This window comes from Engystomops pustulosus, chromosome 11, assembly GCF_040894005.1.
Source record: "Engystomops pustulosus chromosome 11, aEngPut4.maternal, whole genome shotgun sequence".
Taxonomy (NCBI): domain Eukaryota; kingdom Metazoa; phylum Chordata; class Amphibia; order Anura; family Leptodactylidae; genus Engystomops; species Engystomops pustulosus.
Genome location: NC_092421.1, coordinates 62,581,488 through 62,597,077, shown reverse-complemented (window position 1 = coordinate 62,597,077; position 15,590 = coordinate 62,581,488). Strand labels below are relative to the sequence as shown.

Genomic DNA, 15,590 nt, shown 5'->3' with positions numbered 1-15,590 from the left:
ATAGTCCAGCAGATAGCAGATAGTTTCTTTTATATGAGCTGGATAACATGGGCCCCACAATGGGAGCCAGAAGGACTGATCAATGCAGTGTCTGGATATTGGACCCCATCTGATGACATTTAATATGCATACATGGTATTTTAGTAGTGAGAATAGAAAAGTCCATATACATTCCAGTATAACAGCTTTTATAATGTTTCCAGTCCCACAGTGTGGCTCGGTGAGCTGCTTGTGTTGTACATTGCTTCTCTATATGTTGATGCAGCGCCATAAGTGACGCATTGGGGGGCCTCTGACACCCTACATTGCATCCCGCAGTAAATGCTGTAATCTTGCGGTCTAACTAGCAGTTTCCGGCTTCTCTGTCTCAGAACATTGCTCAATCCCCCTGTAGCAGACTGCCGGAGCGCACAAAGAGGAGGAAATTGTACAATATTTGGCAGTGATTGTAACATGGCCGGGTTTCCTGGCGGGATAGCCTTTGATTCATTGCTTCTTTTTTTTCCTGTAGGCGACAAGAGCTGCGGGAACTCCGGCTGCTACAGAAAGAAGAACAGAGAGCGCAGCAGAGTCTCAGCAACAAACTGCTGCAGCAGAGAGAACAAATCTTCCGAAGATTTGAGCAGGAAATGACGGTGATTATTCTCTACTTGTCTGTGAAATGATAGAAAATAACCCACTTACAGGCTCTGTGCATAGACTGTGAATATTCCTGCCTAGAACTCATTAGGTAATACAGAATATATATAGGGAATATACAAGCAGGTCTTGCCATTGACCCAGTTTCTGACACCTTACTGAATGGGGCACATTTACTTACCTGGTCCCTGCGCAATCCCCGATCCGGACTGTCCGACGAGGATGAACTGTGCTGAGATTCATAAAATTTGTGTTGCGTGAAAGCGTGCGACACAAACCGATCGTGTGTGACACAATCCCCGGCGCGATCCCCGAAAAGTTGGGAAAACCGACAAAAATGCGGCCATGGTACCCTTAGTAAATAAGCCCCATCGTGTCCCTCCAGCCTTGATATGTAACTGCCCACCACTAGGGGGAGCTGACTGCATATACGATTATACAGCTCCATTTATAGCTGACTAGTTCATTGTATAGATACAGTATATTAACCAAGATAAGAAGGTAATACATGGCTATGGCTAATCTTATGGTTGGTCCCAATGTGGCTTAAAAAAACAGAATAAAAAGTCTTGAAAAAATTATAAAATGAGTGTCTGTTCTGAACCTAGAACAAGAAACGACAGTATGACCAGGATATAGAAAACCTGGAGAAGCAGCAGAAACAGACGATCGAGAAGCTGGAGCTGGAACACACCATCCGCCTGAGAGACGAAGCGAAGAGGATCAAGGCCGAACAGGAGAAGGAGCTGTCCAAATTCCAGAATGTTGTAAAGAATAAAAAGAAAGAGGTAAGAAGGTCGCTGGCTGTACGGATGGAGGTCTTAACTTTAGGTAGGATCCCACTGCTTGACCTGGTTGCTCACAACCCATTGTACGCCCCATATAATCTATTGGGCAGTAATTGCCTCCTAAACTTGGCAGTACAGTCTCGCCTGAATATTGGGCCTATTTTCTAAAGTGGCCAATCTGAAAAAACCCCCGTAATCATTGGATCGCCACCTCTCTAGCTGCTCTAAACCTCACCTCTACAGTGGCCACTGCAGGAGAAGTGTAGTATTGCATGCCATTCTAATGGATTACCCTATAATGCAAGGTTGTGCCAAGTTTTATTGTTATCCTGCAGATAGGTGATATTGATATTTGACCTGTGGAGAATCCAATCTATGAGACCCCCAGAGATCACAAGAATTAGGGTCCCGTTTTCGCTAATTGATGGAGTAGAAAGTCAAGTGTCAATACTATGGCAGCGTTGGTAATTGCTGTGGACAGCACTCTGATATCTCCAACACACCCATTCACTGTTCATGAGAGTGCAGGAGATAGCTGGGCACTGTGCTCTGCAACTTCCAGGACTCCCATAGGCATTGAATGGATCTGCAGGACATGTTGTTTACCTGCCGCTTCTTGCATTCATGAGATTTGGACCCCTGTTCTTATGATTGGTAGGGGTGCAGACAGTCGGAAGCCCACAGATCAGATAGTTTGTCTTGGTAGAACCCCTTTGATTCCTCCAGTTCACCTTTGTATTGTCCCTCACAGATAAGGACCCCTAGAGGATGTAAAGCACATTGTACTAGGGTTCTTTTTTACTATTTATATATGGAATCCTTTATAGATGAGATGTATATCCATGTACTTCTACATTGCAATGGTTTAGGATTAGACTTCATGTCATATATGAGTCAATTCCCTTTAATATATTTGATTCTATTGTTTACATGCAATAATGTGATATTTTATCTTCCTCTCCCATTGTTTGACTTGTGTTTTGAGCCTTCCTACGCTTTGACTTGGTGGTTGGGCTTTATGCACTGGTGACTGTATGGACCCTGGTACTGACGGGGGTCTTCATGGTGATCTATTATCATCTCTGGTACACTGGTTTAACTTGTACTAGATGTTTATCAGACTTGACAGTTCTGTTAAACTTTGTGTATTTCTATTGGTGTTTAACCATTCGCATCTATCATGAGTCTTGCTCCTATTACTATAAACCTCTATCTTGGGCATTGCACTGAATTCTTTGTTACTTTGGTTTCATGCACATAAGCACATTACTTACAATTGCAATGCAAGGTAATATTTTACATACAAGCCTTTATAAAAGGGTCCACACATTGCACAACATGTGATATATTACAAATGACTATTAGCCCCTATGAGGTCCAGTTGTGCAGGTTACATCCACTAAAGAAGCCCTCTAGCATATTTATAGCACATATAATATTATTTTACCTTCTTAATTTTTTATCATCCATGCTCAGCCACATTCTGTATCAAAATGTGCAATAGGATCAACTATCAAATCCCTTTTTGTAGCTCTGATTTCTTATACATAGAGTGCTTTGCAAAATTATATTTAGGCTTCATTTAAAGGGGTTTTACTACTTTAATGACAGCTGGGAACCTCACTGATCACAAGAATGGGTATTGAAGCATCCAATAGTATGGGAATATCACAAATTGGCAGCGTACTATTGAATAGAGCAGCTGCACACGTGATTTCCATCTGATCCACCCAGTAGTGAGTACGGGACCTCCATTTTGCAGCCAGCTAGGGGTCCAGCATTCACACTCATCAATCTGATGTATTTTCCCTATCTTGTGGGTTGCTTACTCAGTAAAATCCCTTTAAGGTAGCAGAATGGTGAGTCCCTACAATGAATTGCCCACACTACCAAATCTATCTTCTTCCATGCCTCCTGCTTGTAAGAGCTGACAAGAAGAAACCTATCACAAGCAGGAGGCTTAGGATCCATTTATACTGCATCACATAGATTATCACTTGTTTCTATTAAATAGGGCTCATAAGTGCCTAGTGACAAAGCTATACTACTTCTGCCTCCGCCAAGCCTGAGGAATTATGGGAAATGTAGGCTACATCAGGGCAGAAGGGGCATTTACCATCTTATAATACCCATGAATAGCACATTTATTGGCAAAATAAAAAATAGCTGGAATGCTTCTTTAAACATAGTTGTCAATAATTAAAATGCCACAACATTAACCCTTTATACATACGATAATACTCCCATCATCCCACAAGTGCGATACCTGTATTCACAGACTGCATGTAGGTACATGTAACACTTCATGATCACTAAACCACATGAATCTATCACCTGTCAGCGGTGACGGCTTTGGGCATCTGTCACCTGGTGGCGGCGCGGCTTTACTCTTCCTCATGCGCTTCCTCTTCAGAAAAGGGTCACATTTCCCCACCTTCTGCATGCTTATACCAGGTAATAACTGAAGTGGAGAGAGCGCCTAAAGAGCTGCGGAAAGAGCTTATGAAACGCAAGAGAGAGGAGCTTTTACATGCCCAGCACGCGCAGGTAACCTGCTACTAAACCTAGAGAAGTCGCTAACGCTTTCCCCATCACGTAGAGACATGGAGTCATCCGACTAACACATCATGTGCCACTAACACAGCCCATTTCTGATCTATTAACAACCTAGAGACCTCATCCCATGTAGATATGTTGTACCTTCTACACACATTGCATTGTCACAGCCTTGATCTCTGCAGCATTTACAAGGTAACAGGTAGGTGATACTGAATGGCTATGATCAAGTGCTGGGGAACAAACCTATTGTCCGGACGTCACCCAGTGCCTACAAAGGGTTTGTCTAGTCAGCACAAATTATCCCGCATCTCCAGGTAAGGAGATAACTTACTGATCGGTCAGGGTCTCATTGATGTGACCCCCATGCATCTCGAGAATGGGGGTCTATTATACCCCAGGTGAATGGAGCGGCGGGTTGGACTTCCATGCTGCCCCACCATTTACTGTTGATGACACTGAGTACAGCGCTCGGTGATCTCTGCGCCATTGAGATGAATAGAGCAGCAGGGCACATGTACGACCACCTGCTCTGTTCACCTGGAGTACAGCAGACCCCCGTGATGTGACCACAGGGACCAGTGGTGTAACTTGAAGCTGTCAGGACCCAATGCAAAATTTTGCCAGGCCCCAAATTATAATATATTGTTTAGATTATTAGTCTTCTCACAAACGAAAGGTGCACCATACGGGCCCCTTAGGCATCTTGGCCCGGTTGCAACCACCCTACTATGAACCCTCTGAAGTTACACCCCTGACTGGGACCCCCACTGATTGGCAAGCTATCCTCTATCCTATTTCTCTTCAGTGACTGGACAACCCCTTTGAAGATGTAATTTTTTTTTTAAATGAACATTTTAAAGGGCTAGTAGTGGGTTAATAATAGTGAGCCATGCTCACTATTATTCCAGAATTTTCTGGATAATTGGTGGTCTTTCCTTTCTGGTCCTGAAGTCGCTGTCATAGTCAGTCCATGACTGAGGGAGATCTTAATTTTACGTAGACTATAGGGATCTGGTGTAGTGGCAGTGTGTAAGAAAGCAGGTCTATCTCACTAGCGCCACCTATTGATCTCCGCTTTTAGTCCTCTTTTCCTGTGACCAGACTATCTTACTAATGTCCTCTACTCTAAGATACCACCACTCAGTGGCGCTAGTGAGGTTTCTATGGGCCAGACCTATCTCTATACTTCCTAGAAAGAACCTGAATCTTCGGATGTTGGGTCTGCAGCTGATACCCTGCAAAAACATGGGGTATGGGTGTAATATATGTCACTGAAGCTCAGCTCCTCACTCTGTGGCCATAATATTCTGACCCGCAGGGTGTTGCCCAGGTTATGATTCAGTCTTTCCAACTATCGTCTTGTACTCTTTTCAACGCCCAGATGCAAGATGTAAGTGTATCACTACTGGAGGTTTGCAGTGGACTGTTTTGCATGTCATATTCACATGAAGGAGTACCGATGCATGGAGTCTATTCAATGGAAACTCCGCAGAGCTGAACTAAATCTTAGTTACTGAAATTGTGGCCCTCCTCTCTCTCCTGGGCTCTATGATGAGATCTATGCCTAGCGTGGACATATGCCTGCTGGAGTTTTCTTTGGTGTAATAATCGGAACCAATGAAAAAGCTTTCATGGTTTCAGGATATTACAAAAGCAGGGATTAGTTATAAGCAGCAGATGGTGGTTGTGCTGGGACTTCCCGCTGGGAGAGAGGAAGAGGTAGCAGCTTAATATGTAGAATGAACTCCATATAGTTCATATACAGAAATAGGAAATATTCGTCATGTTAAAAACGGGATTGGCATAGTGGATATGTATCCTAGCATTTGTCTTTGCTAACAATAGGGATCACATCGTCCATCACAAAGACCAAGTCAGAATCTGTTTTCGATGCAGACAGTCCTGTATGAGATGAACAGGAGAGCCATTTTAACAATCCGTGTTGTGTGAACAGGGCCTCACTGATCTTAGTATCAGGCTTATCTGACAAATGAGAACACTTCTATTTATTCTAATCTAGTACAGACTGATGTCATGCTTAAAGGGAATCTGTCGGGGCGAATTGGGAAACTAAACCACCCAGAAATCCTTATGGGGCCGTGTCCGAAATCGCCTTCTACATGGTTGCGTGCCCATTGTGGCAAGTTAAGGCGATGTACCGTATTTTCCGGACTATATACACATAAAAACTACATAAAAACCTAATATTTCCTTAGAAATCCACAGTGCGCCTTATAGTCCGGAGCGCCTTATGTATGGAGGGCAGCGGACCCTACTTACATAGGTCCCCGCTACCGGAGACAGCAGATCTCCAGCGGGAACTGCAGATCACGCGGCACGAACAACAGGCGCCATAGCGCGAACCAACTTCTGCTGCGATGTCTGCAGTTCCCGCTGGAGATCTGCTGTCTCCGGTAAGTAGAGTCCGCTGCCCTCCTCCACCTGAACGGACCCCCTTCCCCATCTCCCTGGGGAGACCGCTCACCTCTTGCCGGGTCTGTGGAGAGTCGCTGGTTGCGACCTCTCCCCTCGGTTTTCACACCACGCCCCCGGACCTCCTCCACGCCCCCGGACCCTGCGCTTTATAGTCCGGTGCGCCTTATATATGGAATTATTCCTTATATAAGGCCTTTTTTAGTAATGCGCCTTATAGTCCGGTGCACCTTATCACCCAGAAAATACGGTAGTACACGCTGGCTTCACTTGCCCCAATACGAGAGGAGGCACAGAACCTGCAAGTGTTCTAATATACAGGTCAATTTGAGACCCTAAACCACAGGTCCATATGGACTTGTTGTTGGTTTAGGTTCTTTAATCGATCCGACGTGTTCTCATTAAAGGGCATCTAAAATCCATCACGATAAACCAGGGACACTTACTCATAGATTCAGTTACCATGACTGTGTTAGTCTTCTTATATTTGTTTTGCATGGCCCCCTTCTTTCTAAAATCAACTTTTAAAATTATGCTAACAAGTCAGAAGAGCTTTACCAGAGCCCCTCCGTGCTGTAGCTTCACAGGCTGTAACTTCACATACTGTTTCACTCATGATGCTTATGAAGCAGAAGGGTTCCTAGGAGTGTTAATACAGCAACTTCACAGGCTGTTACACTGTACAGGAGCACTTCCCCCCCCCCAATCCGTTGTGTGCCGAAACTACTACTACTATACTTCTACTATACTACATAAGGAAAAGGCAGGGGGTAGTGCTGACAGAGTAATGGGAAAGAGGAGAGACAGTGTAACAGCCTGTAAAGCTATCACTCCCAAGAGCAGTTAAGATTTATTAGCATCATTTATTAGGTTGATTTTTACAAGGGAGAAGGCCATATAACAAATAAAAGAAGTTTTCCACAGTCACATTGCCTGGATCTATGAGTAATGTCCCTGACTTATTATGATGGATTTTGATAATAGATATACTTTAAATAGTTTGGTGTTGGGTGTGTGGGGCACGTTCACCCAATGAGCTGACTGCTGGTGGACACAGATGCTCAGTCACCTTCCCCGTAGCCAGCTCTGTGATATGCATAGTGATTCGCTGAAGAGCGGCCAATAGGAATGGCTTCCTGCCCTGTTTGTCAGGAGGAAGCACGGCGGTACAACAGAGACCTCTTCTCTTCTGGAGAGGTAAACAGGGTCTGTATTGCCAGAGGGAGAAGGAGACTGATTCTAGATTATCAGTATCAGAAGCAGATTTAGCTAAAAGTTGTGTTTGGGGTGCTGTTTGTGTCATGCATGAGCTGTCAGATTGTGTGACAGCTCGGGAATCACACAGATGGCGGCTCGGTACCTGACTGTACGGCAGTAAGTAGGCCGGGGTGGGTGGAAGTTCTGGGGAATAGCCGGCACGCACCGCTCACAGCCTGTTATTACTCCGCATCGACATTTCCATTGAATAGACTTCACGCTGGAGATGCCATTTGTTTCCTGAACAAAGTACATGTAGTGTGACATTATAAGAGTGTGCCGTGCCTTTCCTGTCTTCTGTTAGTTCTATGGAAATCTCACCCTTAGAGAATTAGATTATTATACAATACTGTAACTTATCTAGATATCAGACATGATGGAAGGGATGGTATACCAGAGGATGGACTCTCACGTGTAACATGGGATGTGCACTCTTTGCATATACAGGATAGGTGACATAGGCCAGACTGTGGGATAAAGGCATATACAGCAAGTGCCCGGGTTACGTACAAGATAGGTTCCATAAGTTTGTTCTTAAGTTGAGTTTGTATGCAAGTCAAAACTGTATATTTTTTATAATTGTAGTTCCAGACAGAAAGAAAATTTGCCCCCGTGACAATTGGTGTTTCAATATTTTTTGCTGTAATTGGACCAAAGATTATGAATAAAGCTTCATTACAGACACCTTACAGCATCCAGAGGTCAAAGGGGGCAGAGGGGTCCGTCTTTAATTAGGTGTCTGTCTTTAACTAGGGGTCGGGTGTCCTTAAGTAGGGGACCGCCTGTAATGGAGTATGATGAGGTCTCAGGCAAATATGACTCTTCTCTGCTCATTTTCATATGACATTGGAGTAAATTTTTATAGGTAAATAGTTGAGTTTTAGCATGAAAGAGGAAATTCCTGAAGGGGCATTTTATACCTTACCTAAGGGGGCTAGTCTACATAGGGTAAGATCTGCACAGGGTTGATATTGATGATTATTTTCTGAAAATATACCGTGTTTCTGGTGGAAATTAGCCATAGAAAAATTGCACTGAATTCTGTGGATTTTAAAGTGGATTTCATTGTAAATTTGCATATGGAAATCTTCTGCAACAATGTAACATTCTACAGTTTGTGGATTGGTTTTAATACAATCCCATTCACTTACTGTTATACACTGAGGAGTCTCTGCAGGCAAATCTGAATCCCAAACATGCACAGCCAAATAACATAGGTAGGACACTAGAGGCGGACAGTCTGCAGCTCGTCGGCCTGGTTGGGAGGGCCCCATGGTCTCCGCGGGTGATGCACCTTGTGCTGTGCTGCTTTTCTAGATGGGTTTTGGGTGTGATAATACATGAGTGGTTTCCTGCTGCTGACTTTTACCATGTAAATTGCATGAGATGAAATAGGGAAGATTATCAGGGAGGACGTATTCACTGTCAGATGCTTTCATCCAGGAACAAGAGTTTGTACTAAAGCAGCAGCAAGAGCTGGATGGATCCCTGAAGAAGATCATTCACCAGCAGAAGATGGAGCTGGCCACCATAGAGAGGGACTGCCTCAGCCGCAAGCAGCAGCTTATGAGAGGTAGGTACATCACACATTGTTATACTAAATATGGCCCTGTGGCACTTACAGACTGATCTATCTGCATATTCATCCAAAGTTGATTACTGTATCTTTTCAGTTTCTGGACACAAATTTTTGCTCCTAGTGTTTATTGCCAACCAAAAGTTCTTAACCCCTAGAGCCGTGCCCCATGACCTGCTGTATTGCAGAAATTGCAGAGCCTTAAAGGGGTTAAACAACTTTGATTGTTGTCCACTATATAGAAGATGGAGAATAACCACCTGATGGGGGTCTGACTGCTGGCCCCCCATGCATTGTATTGGCGCTTCTTCTATAGGTGAGAATGAGACCCTCGTTTTCATGAAGTGTGAGGGGCGTGTTCTTGTGATTGGTGGGGACCCACCTGTGGATAGGGGACAACAATCAAAGTTGGTACAACCCCTTTATAGGTGGCAAAATGTAATTACCCTGCTTTGTCTCCCTGTTTCTGCTTCTTGGTGGCGTTCTGATCGCTGGCCCTCCTTGCCAGGCTGATAGGCTCGAGATCATGGGACCTGCTACGACCTCAGCAGACCCAGGTGACGTCACTTTTTGTACATCACTGTGGTCCACAGAGATCAATGATTGGCCAAAGCAGGTACCATGACCCTCCAACACCTTTAGCCCAGACAGGAGTCCCAGGGAGCAGACAACTGCTGTGACACAGGAGCCAGGTAAGTGTACATTCACCCACCCCTGCTCCAGCCCTTGTGGAGTTTTATTTTCCCCTTTTAATGATCGGCATTAACGTTCGGCATTGGACAAAGACGAGGGAAGGGAACAGCGTTCTTTATATACAATCTGATTCCTGATGTTATATCTATATACTACGTATTTTTACTACAGCGCGGGAAGCCGCTATTTGGGAGCTTGAAGAGCGCCATCTCCAAGAGAAGCATCAGCTACTGAAGCAGCAGCTGAAGGATCAGTATTTCATGCAGAGACATCAACTACTGAAGCGTCACGAGAAGGTACGAAAGCGGGAAAATGTGTCACCTTTCACGTACTGAGATTTAGCAGGTATGTTGGGTTTCTTCCACTTCTTCTCATGCGTCTCTTCTCTCCTATAGGAAATGGAGCAGATGCAGAGGTATAACCAGCGACTGATTGAGGAACTGAAGAACAAGCAAGCTCAGGAGAGGGCACGGCTCCCGAAAATCCAGCGCAGCGACGCCAAGACTCGCATGGCCATGTTCAAGAAAAGTCTGAGGATTAACTGCTCCGGATCTCCAGAGCAGGACAGAGAGAAGATTAAGCAGGTACAGGCATTATAGCCATATGGTGCAGGTACACCCTAAAACCCTTCCTGTGGTCTGCCAGGGGTGTACTCCAATAAGTTGTGGTAATGGTATTATAAATGACTCCACATCGAAGCTGCTCTGTTATGACCGATGACATTTTTGCTTTCTATTTGCAGTTTGCTGTCCAAGAAGATAAAAGGCAGAAGAATGAACGTTTAGCTCAGCATCAGAAGCACGAGAACCAGATGCGGGACCTGCAGCTACAATGTGACGCCAACATCCGAGAGCTGCAGCAACTCCAGGTATGACGTTACCACACAGTGTAGGTAGGCCATTGGGTGTGCTTACACTCTTGGACCCCTTACACACAACCATGAGCTCACCCTGGCTAGATTCTGGGCAAAGCATATGGGTGGGTGGAGAAGGGAGGATGAGAAGGGTGACCGGTCCTTGTCCCTCCCCTCTGCACAGGAAGTCGAGTGGCCAGGCTGCAAAAAGGTCAAAAGATAGGACCTGCTTTGTCATTTGCAGTGTAGCCACCGCACCATGACCAGGTGCCCTAGACCTCTATGGGGGCCGTGATCTGGCCATAATTTGTGCAGTCAAGGCCTCCGTTATGGTCGTTGGGCTTCATGCACACAAATGTGTTCATTGGCCATGAGCTAGCTGCACAAACTGATGGCCCCATCTATTGGGCGTGTTCATGGTGCTTTGCAGTCACCATACATCCCTGCATCAGTATCTCCGGGTTACAATTTTTCCCTAATTGCATAATATATTTTGAGCACATCCAGAAGTTTTTCTCGATAGACTCTTATAAGAGCGCGATTATTTTGGCCGTTTCAGAATGAGAAATGTCACCTTCTAATCGAACACGAAACCCAGAAGCTGAAGGAGCTGGATGAGGAGCATGCGCTGGAGCTGAAAGAATGGAGGGAAAAACTAAGACCAAGGAAAAAGGTATAATGTCTAGTGCAGTCTCATCCCAGGCAGCCCTCAGAATATGAGAGTTGTCTGCCGCTTTGTGGTTTCAGTTAAAGGAGTATAGATGATCTTTTTAAAAATGATTTTTATCACCCTGTGTGTAGTTTTGAGCGCTCCATTGAGAGCCACTGTGGCTTTTCAGACATGTGACCTCATATGGGCTGTTTGCAGCTAATTTCAAGTAAAAGGAGCTAACCTGCGTTGTTGTAGAATGTCAGACAACCATCAGATTGGCGTAAGTCTGTTAGGGGAGTATATAGAGTAATTGTGGGCTGAGCCCTCTCCATACAAGCCGGGTGTTTGCTGCACATTACGGCTGAATGTTGGTCCCCATTACGTTTGTGTGAATGAGGGTGAAGGCCTGGAGTTCCCCTTATTGTCAGTATATTCATAGACCGCTTTAGTTCTCCAGGGAGGCGGGGGATGCAACTACTATATCTTTTCTGAGAGTGCATGCTGTGAGAGGGGAGGAGGATCTGCAAACTAAAACATCTGATACATTTTTTTAACTAAAACATTGCCATTGACAGGCGCTGGAGGAGGAGTTTGCAAGGAAACTTCAAGAGCAAGAACTATTCTTCAAAATGAGCGGAGAATCCGAATGCCTTAACCCCACGACGCAAAGCCGGATTTCTAAATTCTATCCTATACCCAGCATGCACTCTACTGGGTCTTAACCTCCGTCTGTTTTACCGCTTGTTTTATAGGCTTTTATCTCTGCCATGTCGCTTTTGGAACTTTTTAGAAGGTTGGGGGGTGGGGGAGCATGGGTAGATTTTTATTTGAATTTTTTCTCAAGATGTTTTTAGGCTGTTTTTGATGTTTTTTTTGTTTTTGTTTTTTTTTATATATATAAAAACTATATAAATATATGAATCGCTTAAATTAAAAGACTTGTTTGTACAGCGAGAACACAAGGCCTGCGGGAGGCGCTATGGAGTCGCTTGTGTTTTAGTTTGAAGAAAAAAAATAATAAATTGGCCGTATTTTGTATAATATTTAATATGCGAAAACTAAATTGAGTTCATGTGAAGGTTATTATTACGGGTTTTCATATCAGAAGCCGGTGCGGATTATATCACAGAAGGATTTTTAATTACACACAAGTTTAATTTTATGTTCCTGACTTAAAGCTACTGTGGTAGGAGCGGTCACTGCGTTATGCTGGACTGGAATGCATGCGGATGGATTAACCCTGTATAAGCTAGGCAGATGGGTAGGATTTAAAGGGCATTTCCATTTGGCTTTCATCTTTTTTAAATCTGCTACATTATGTAGTGAAGGCTCAATCCCAGGTACAGATGGGCAGATTTGCCATTCAGAGTCCTTGCAAAGCTGGGTAATACCATCCTGAATGTCAGACTGCCTTGATCATTGCAGTTTACGAATGCAACAGATCACAGCACCATCTGCCAGATTACCCCACGCGGTTGTGCATAGGTCAAAATGTCATCCCTAGAGAAAAACCCCTCCCACCAAACCACTCAGGCTCTATCTTCAGGATAGGGCCTAACTTGCTGATTGTGGGGGTCTCGGTGATCACGTGAATGGGGATTCCGAGGTACCTCCGTCAGACCCCTTGTCGTTTCATCGGCCTCTCGTTCTCATGATCTGTGGGAGATCTCATCACTGAGACCCCCACTGATCAGCAGGTTAGGCCCTATCTTATTTGGTGGCAAAACCCCTTTATGGGGTGATGATACTTTTTCACACCCTGAACATCCTGTTTGATAAATTCCTATTTTCTTGTAGCGACTTCCTCGATTTTAATTTCGTTAGTTGAATACAAAATCATGGTAAAGGGTTATGGGGGTGGGGATTTTATAGACGGCGAGGAGCATTGCATTTCGTTCAGATTGCTTCCAGTAGAGCACATTTAGCATAGCAGGGGGGGCACGAGATCCCCCATTTTTACAGCTCTCCTTGAAGGATTTTGCACTAAATGTCTTCTTAAAGGAACACTCCATATTCTGTCGCCTTGTGCATCACGTCCCTTTAAATTTTGCTGGTCCCCTACATATATGCCAGCGAGTCTAATGCAATTGCTTAGAAAGTAGTTGCACTCTGCCCATGTGTAGCCCCCCGTGCCTCCATTACTTACATGTGCTACATATAACACGTGTGTTCTCTATGTGGCACAGATTATGAGAAGGTAAAAGTGAGGTTTTGCTCTCGTGTCGTTTCTTGTCAGTATTATCCTTGTTCGTTATTTCCTCTGGCCCAGATGAGCTGAATAATCCCTAATGAGCTCGTAACTCTCCATCCCCGAGCATGCATGTGTTTAAGGGGGACAGGAGGAATAGCTGTTCATCTTATTACCTATACAAAAATCACCCAAACTCTTTTACATATTTTATTATGATTATTACAGAAATTGTATTCAGTGAGCTCCCTCTAGTGGTGGCTGCCGGTCGATAAAATTACATCATTTAATTCTGTGGCAAAGTAAGGATGTTGGAGCTTTGTAAATTGAATATTTTTTGGAGAAATTATAAAGCACAAAATGATGGACCTAAATAAATCATATTAATTTTTTTTTAACAACTCGGTTACTGCTATTTTACAACGGATTGTTTTATTTTATCAGGCTTCTTTCTAAATCGGACAGGAGTTTTTAGGCCCAGAGTTAGAGGTTACATCATAACTGGTTCACATTGGTCATTTTTCTATAGAGATATTTGGGTTTATGAGCAGTTGCTATGGTAGTTTATGTCACTTCATATCAAACAGCGCCCCTAGAGGAGGGAGGAATGAAAAAATAAACCTGATTATTGGCCCTTGGTTTTAATAATCATATTTATATCTCCGGGAGGAATTGTCTTTACACTAGACCACCCTATATCCAAGGTTAACATCGAGCCCATGTGACCTCCAGCATCAGTTTTGCATCATCTTGATCTCATAAAAACGGATTGTGACCCCCCCCCCTCCTCCCCCCATTACCTTTAAATGAGCAGTTGTATTATCACATAGCTGCTTATCCATTGGAGACTTCCATGTGACCAATGCAGCCCAAAAGTGTTAAAACATTGACTTTCTTTTTTTTCTAAAATATCCTAAATATTGTCAATAATAAATTGGTTTCTGTGTTAATTATTGGTAAGGTAACCCATCAATCGTCCTGTATGATATCCTTTTATATGTATTTTTACTTGTACCAGACTACAGGAACAATTGTCCACGATTGGAGAACTATTGCTGCTTTTTAATAAACACAGCGCCCCACCTGTCCACAGGCCGTGTGTGTACTGCAGCTTAGCTCCATGTAATTCAACATAGCCGAGCTGCGATATTTAACACGAGTTAGACGGGTGCGACGCCGTTTTCAGAAAAAGCAGGAATTTTTTTGTTTTTTCACTCTAATCTTGTACAACCCCTTTAATGTACAGAGTGGGTCGGTCGCTTTTCTAGCTCCTCGTATAATTACTGCTTAGCCAGTGATTGATTTCTGCAGCTTTACTGCCATTATGAAGCACATTTGAAGAAAGACTTACTGTAAATGGACTTATACTGTAAATAAATCACATATACTGTAACCATCTCTGTGTTATGGGTTACTGCAGATTTTTTTTTTGTGTGTTTTTTTTCTCGTTTAGATTAACAATCCTGCCGTAGTGGTGACATGATGACCATCCAGGCCAGTGTAAGGGCCCATGCTCCGAGTACACTTTATAGGAAGTATTTTCATGTCTAATTTTACTTTATAAATTTGAAGACAAAATCATTATCTGTATAAAGCAGTTGTCACTCCATCTATCCCAGCAGGAAATGACAGCACAACTTCCTGTAAAAATGTAGCTGACCCCCTAATGAAAACTAGTGTGGATATAGTGTTTTTTGCAAAGGCATTTTATACTGTCCCTCATAGACGCCTGATGGGATGGGGGGGGGGGGGGGGGGTTGGGGGGTTAGTAGGAATAATCTACAGGGTCATATCCAGAGAGTTGTGGTCATTGATTCAGAAATGGGGGATCCCAGACTGTGCTGGGCCTACTTTTCTTTACAGGAAAGGGTTAATAGCATTGTGTCTATTTTTTTGCAGATGACCTGACTCCAAGTTGCATAGGTTTAATTCTGTAAGTTTAGTAAAGTGCA

At 43.8% G+C, this 15,590-nt stretch overlaps 1 protein-coding gene across 3 annotated transcripts in view; it reads left to right on the top strand.

The window, feature by feature from the left end:
- Positions 1-15,031, top strand: part of SLK (STE20 like kinase) — a 49,581-nt gene extending 34,550 nt beyond the window's left edge. The window contains exons 11-19 of one of the 3 annotated variants that reach the window (XM_072130925.1): positions 512-635; positions 1,248-1,427; positions 5,305-5,376; positions 9,120-9,249; positions 10,117-10,241; positions 10,341-10,529; positions 10,688-10,813; positions 11,358-11,471; positions 12,026-15,031. In XM_072130925.1, coding sequence (XP_071987026.1) covers positions 512-635; positions 1,248-1,427; positions 5,305-5,376; positions 9,120-9,249; positions 10,117-10,241; positions 10,341-10,529; positions 10,688-10,813; positions 11,358-11,471; positions 12,026-12,172 — 1,207 coding nt within the window. In that variant the 3' untranslated portion in view covers positions 12,173-15,031. Of the gene's footprint in view, positions 1-511; positions 636-1,247; positions 1,428-3,881; positions 3,975-5,304; positions 5,377-9,119; positions 9,250-10,116; positions 10,242-10,340; positions 10,530-10,687; positions 10,814-11,357; positions 11,472-12,025 lie in introns of all 3 variants that reach the window. The other 2 variants (XM_072130924.1, XM_072130926.1) reach the window with 2 other exon arrangements.
- The last annotated feature ends 559 nt before the right edge of the window (positions 15,032-15,590 follow it).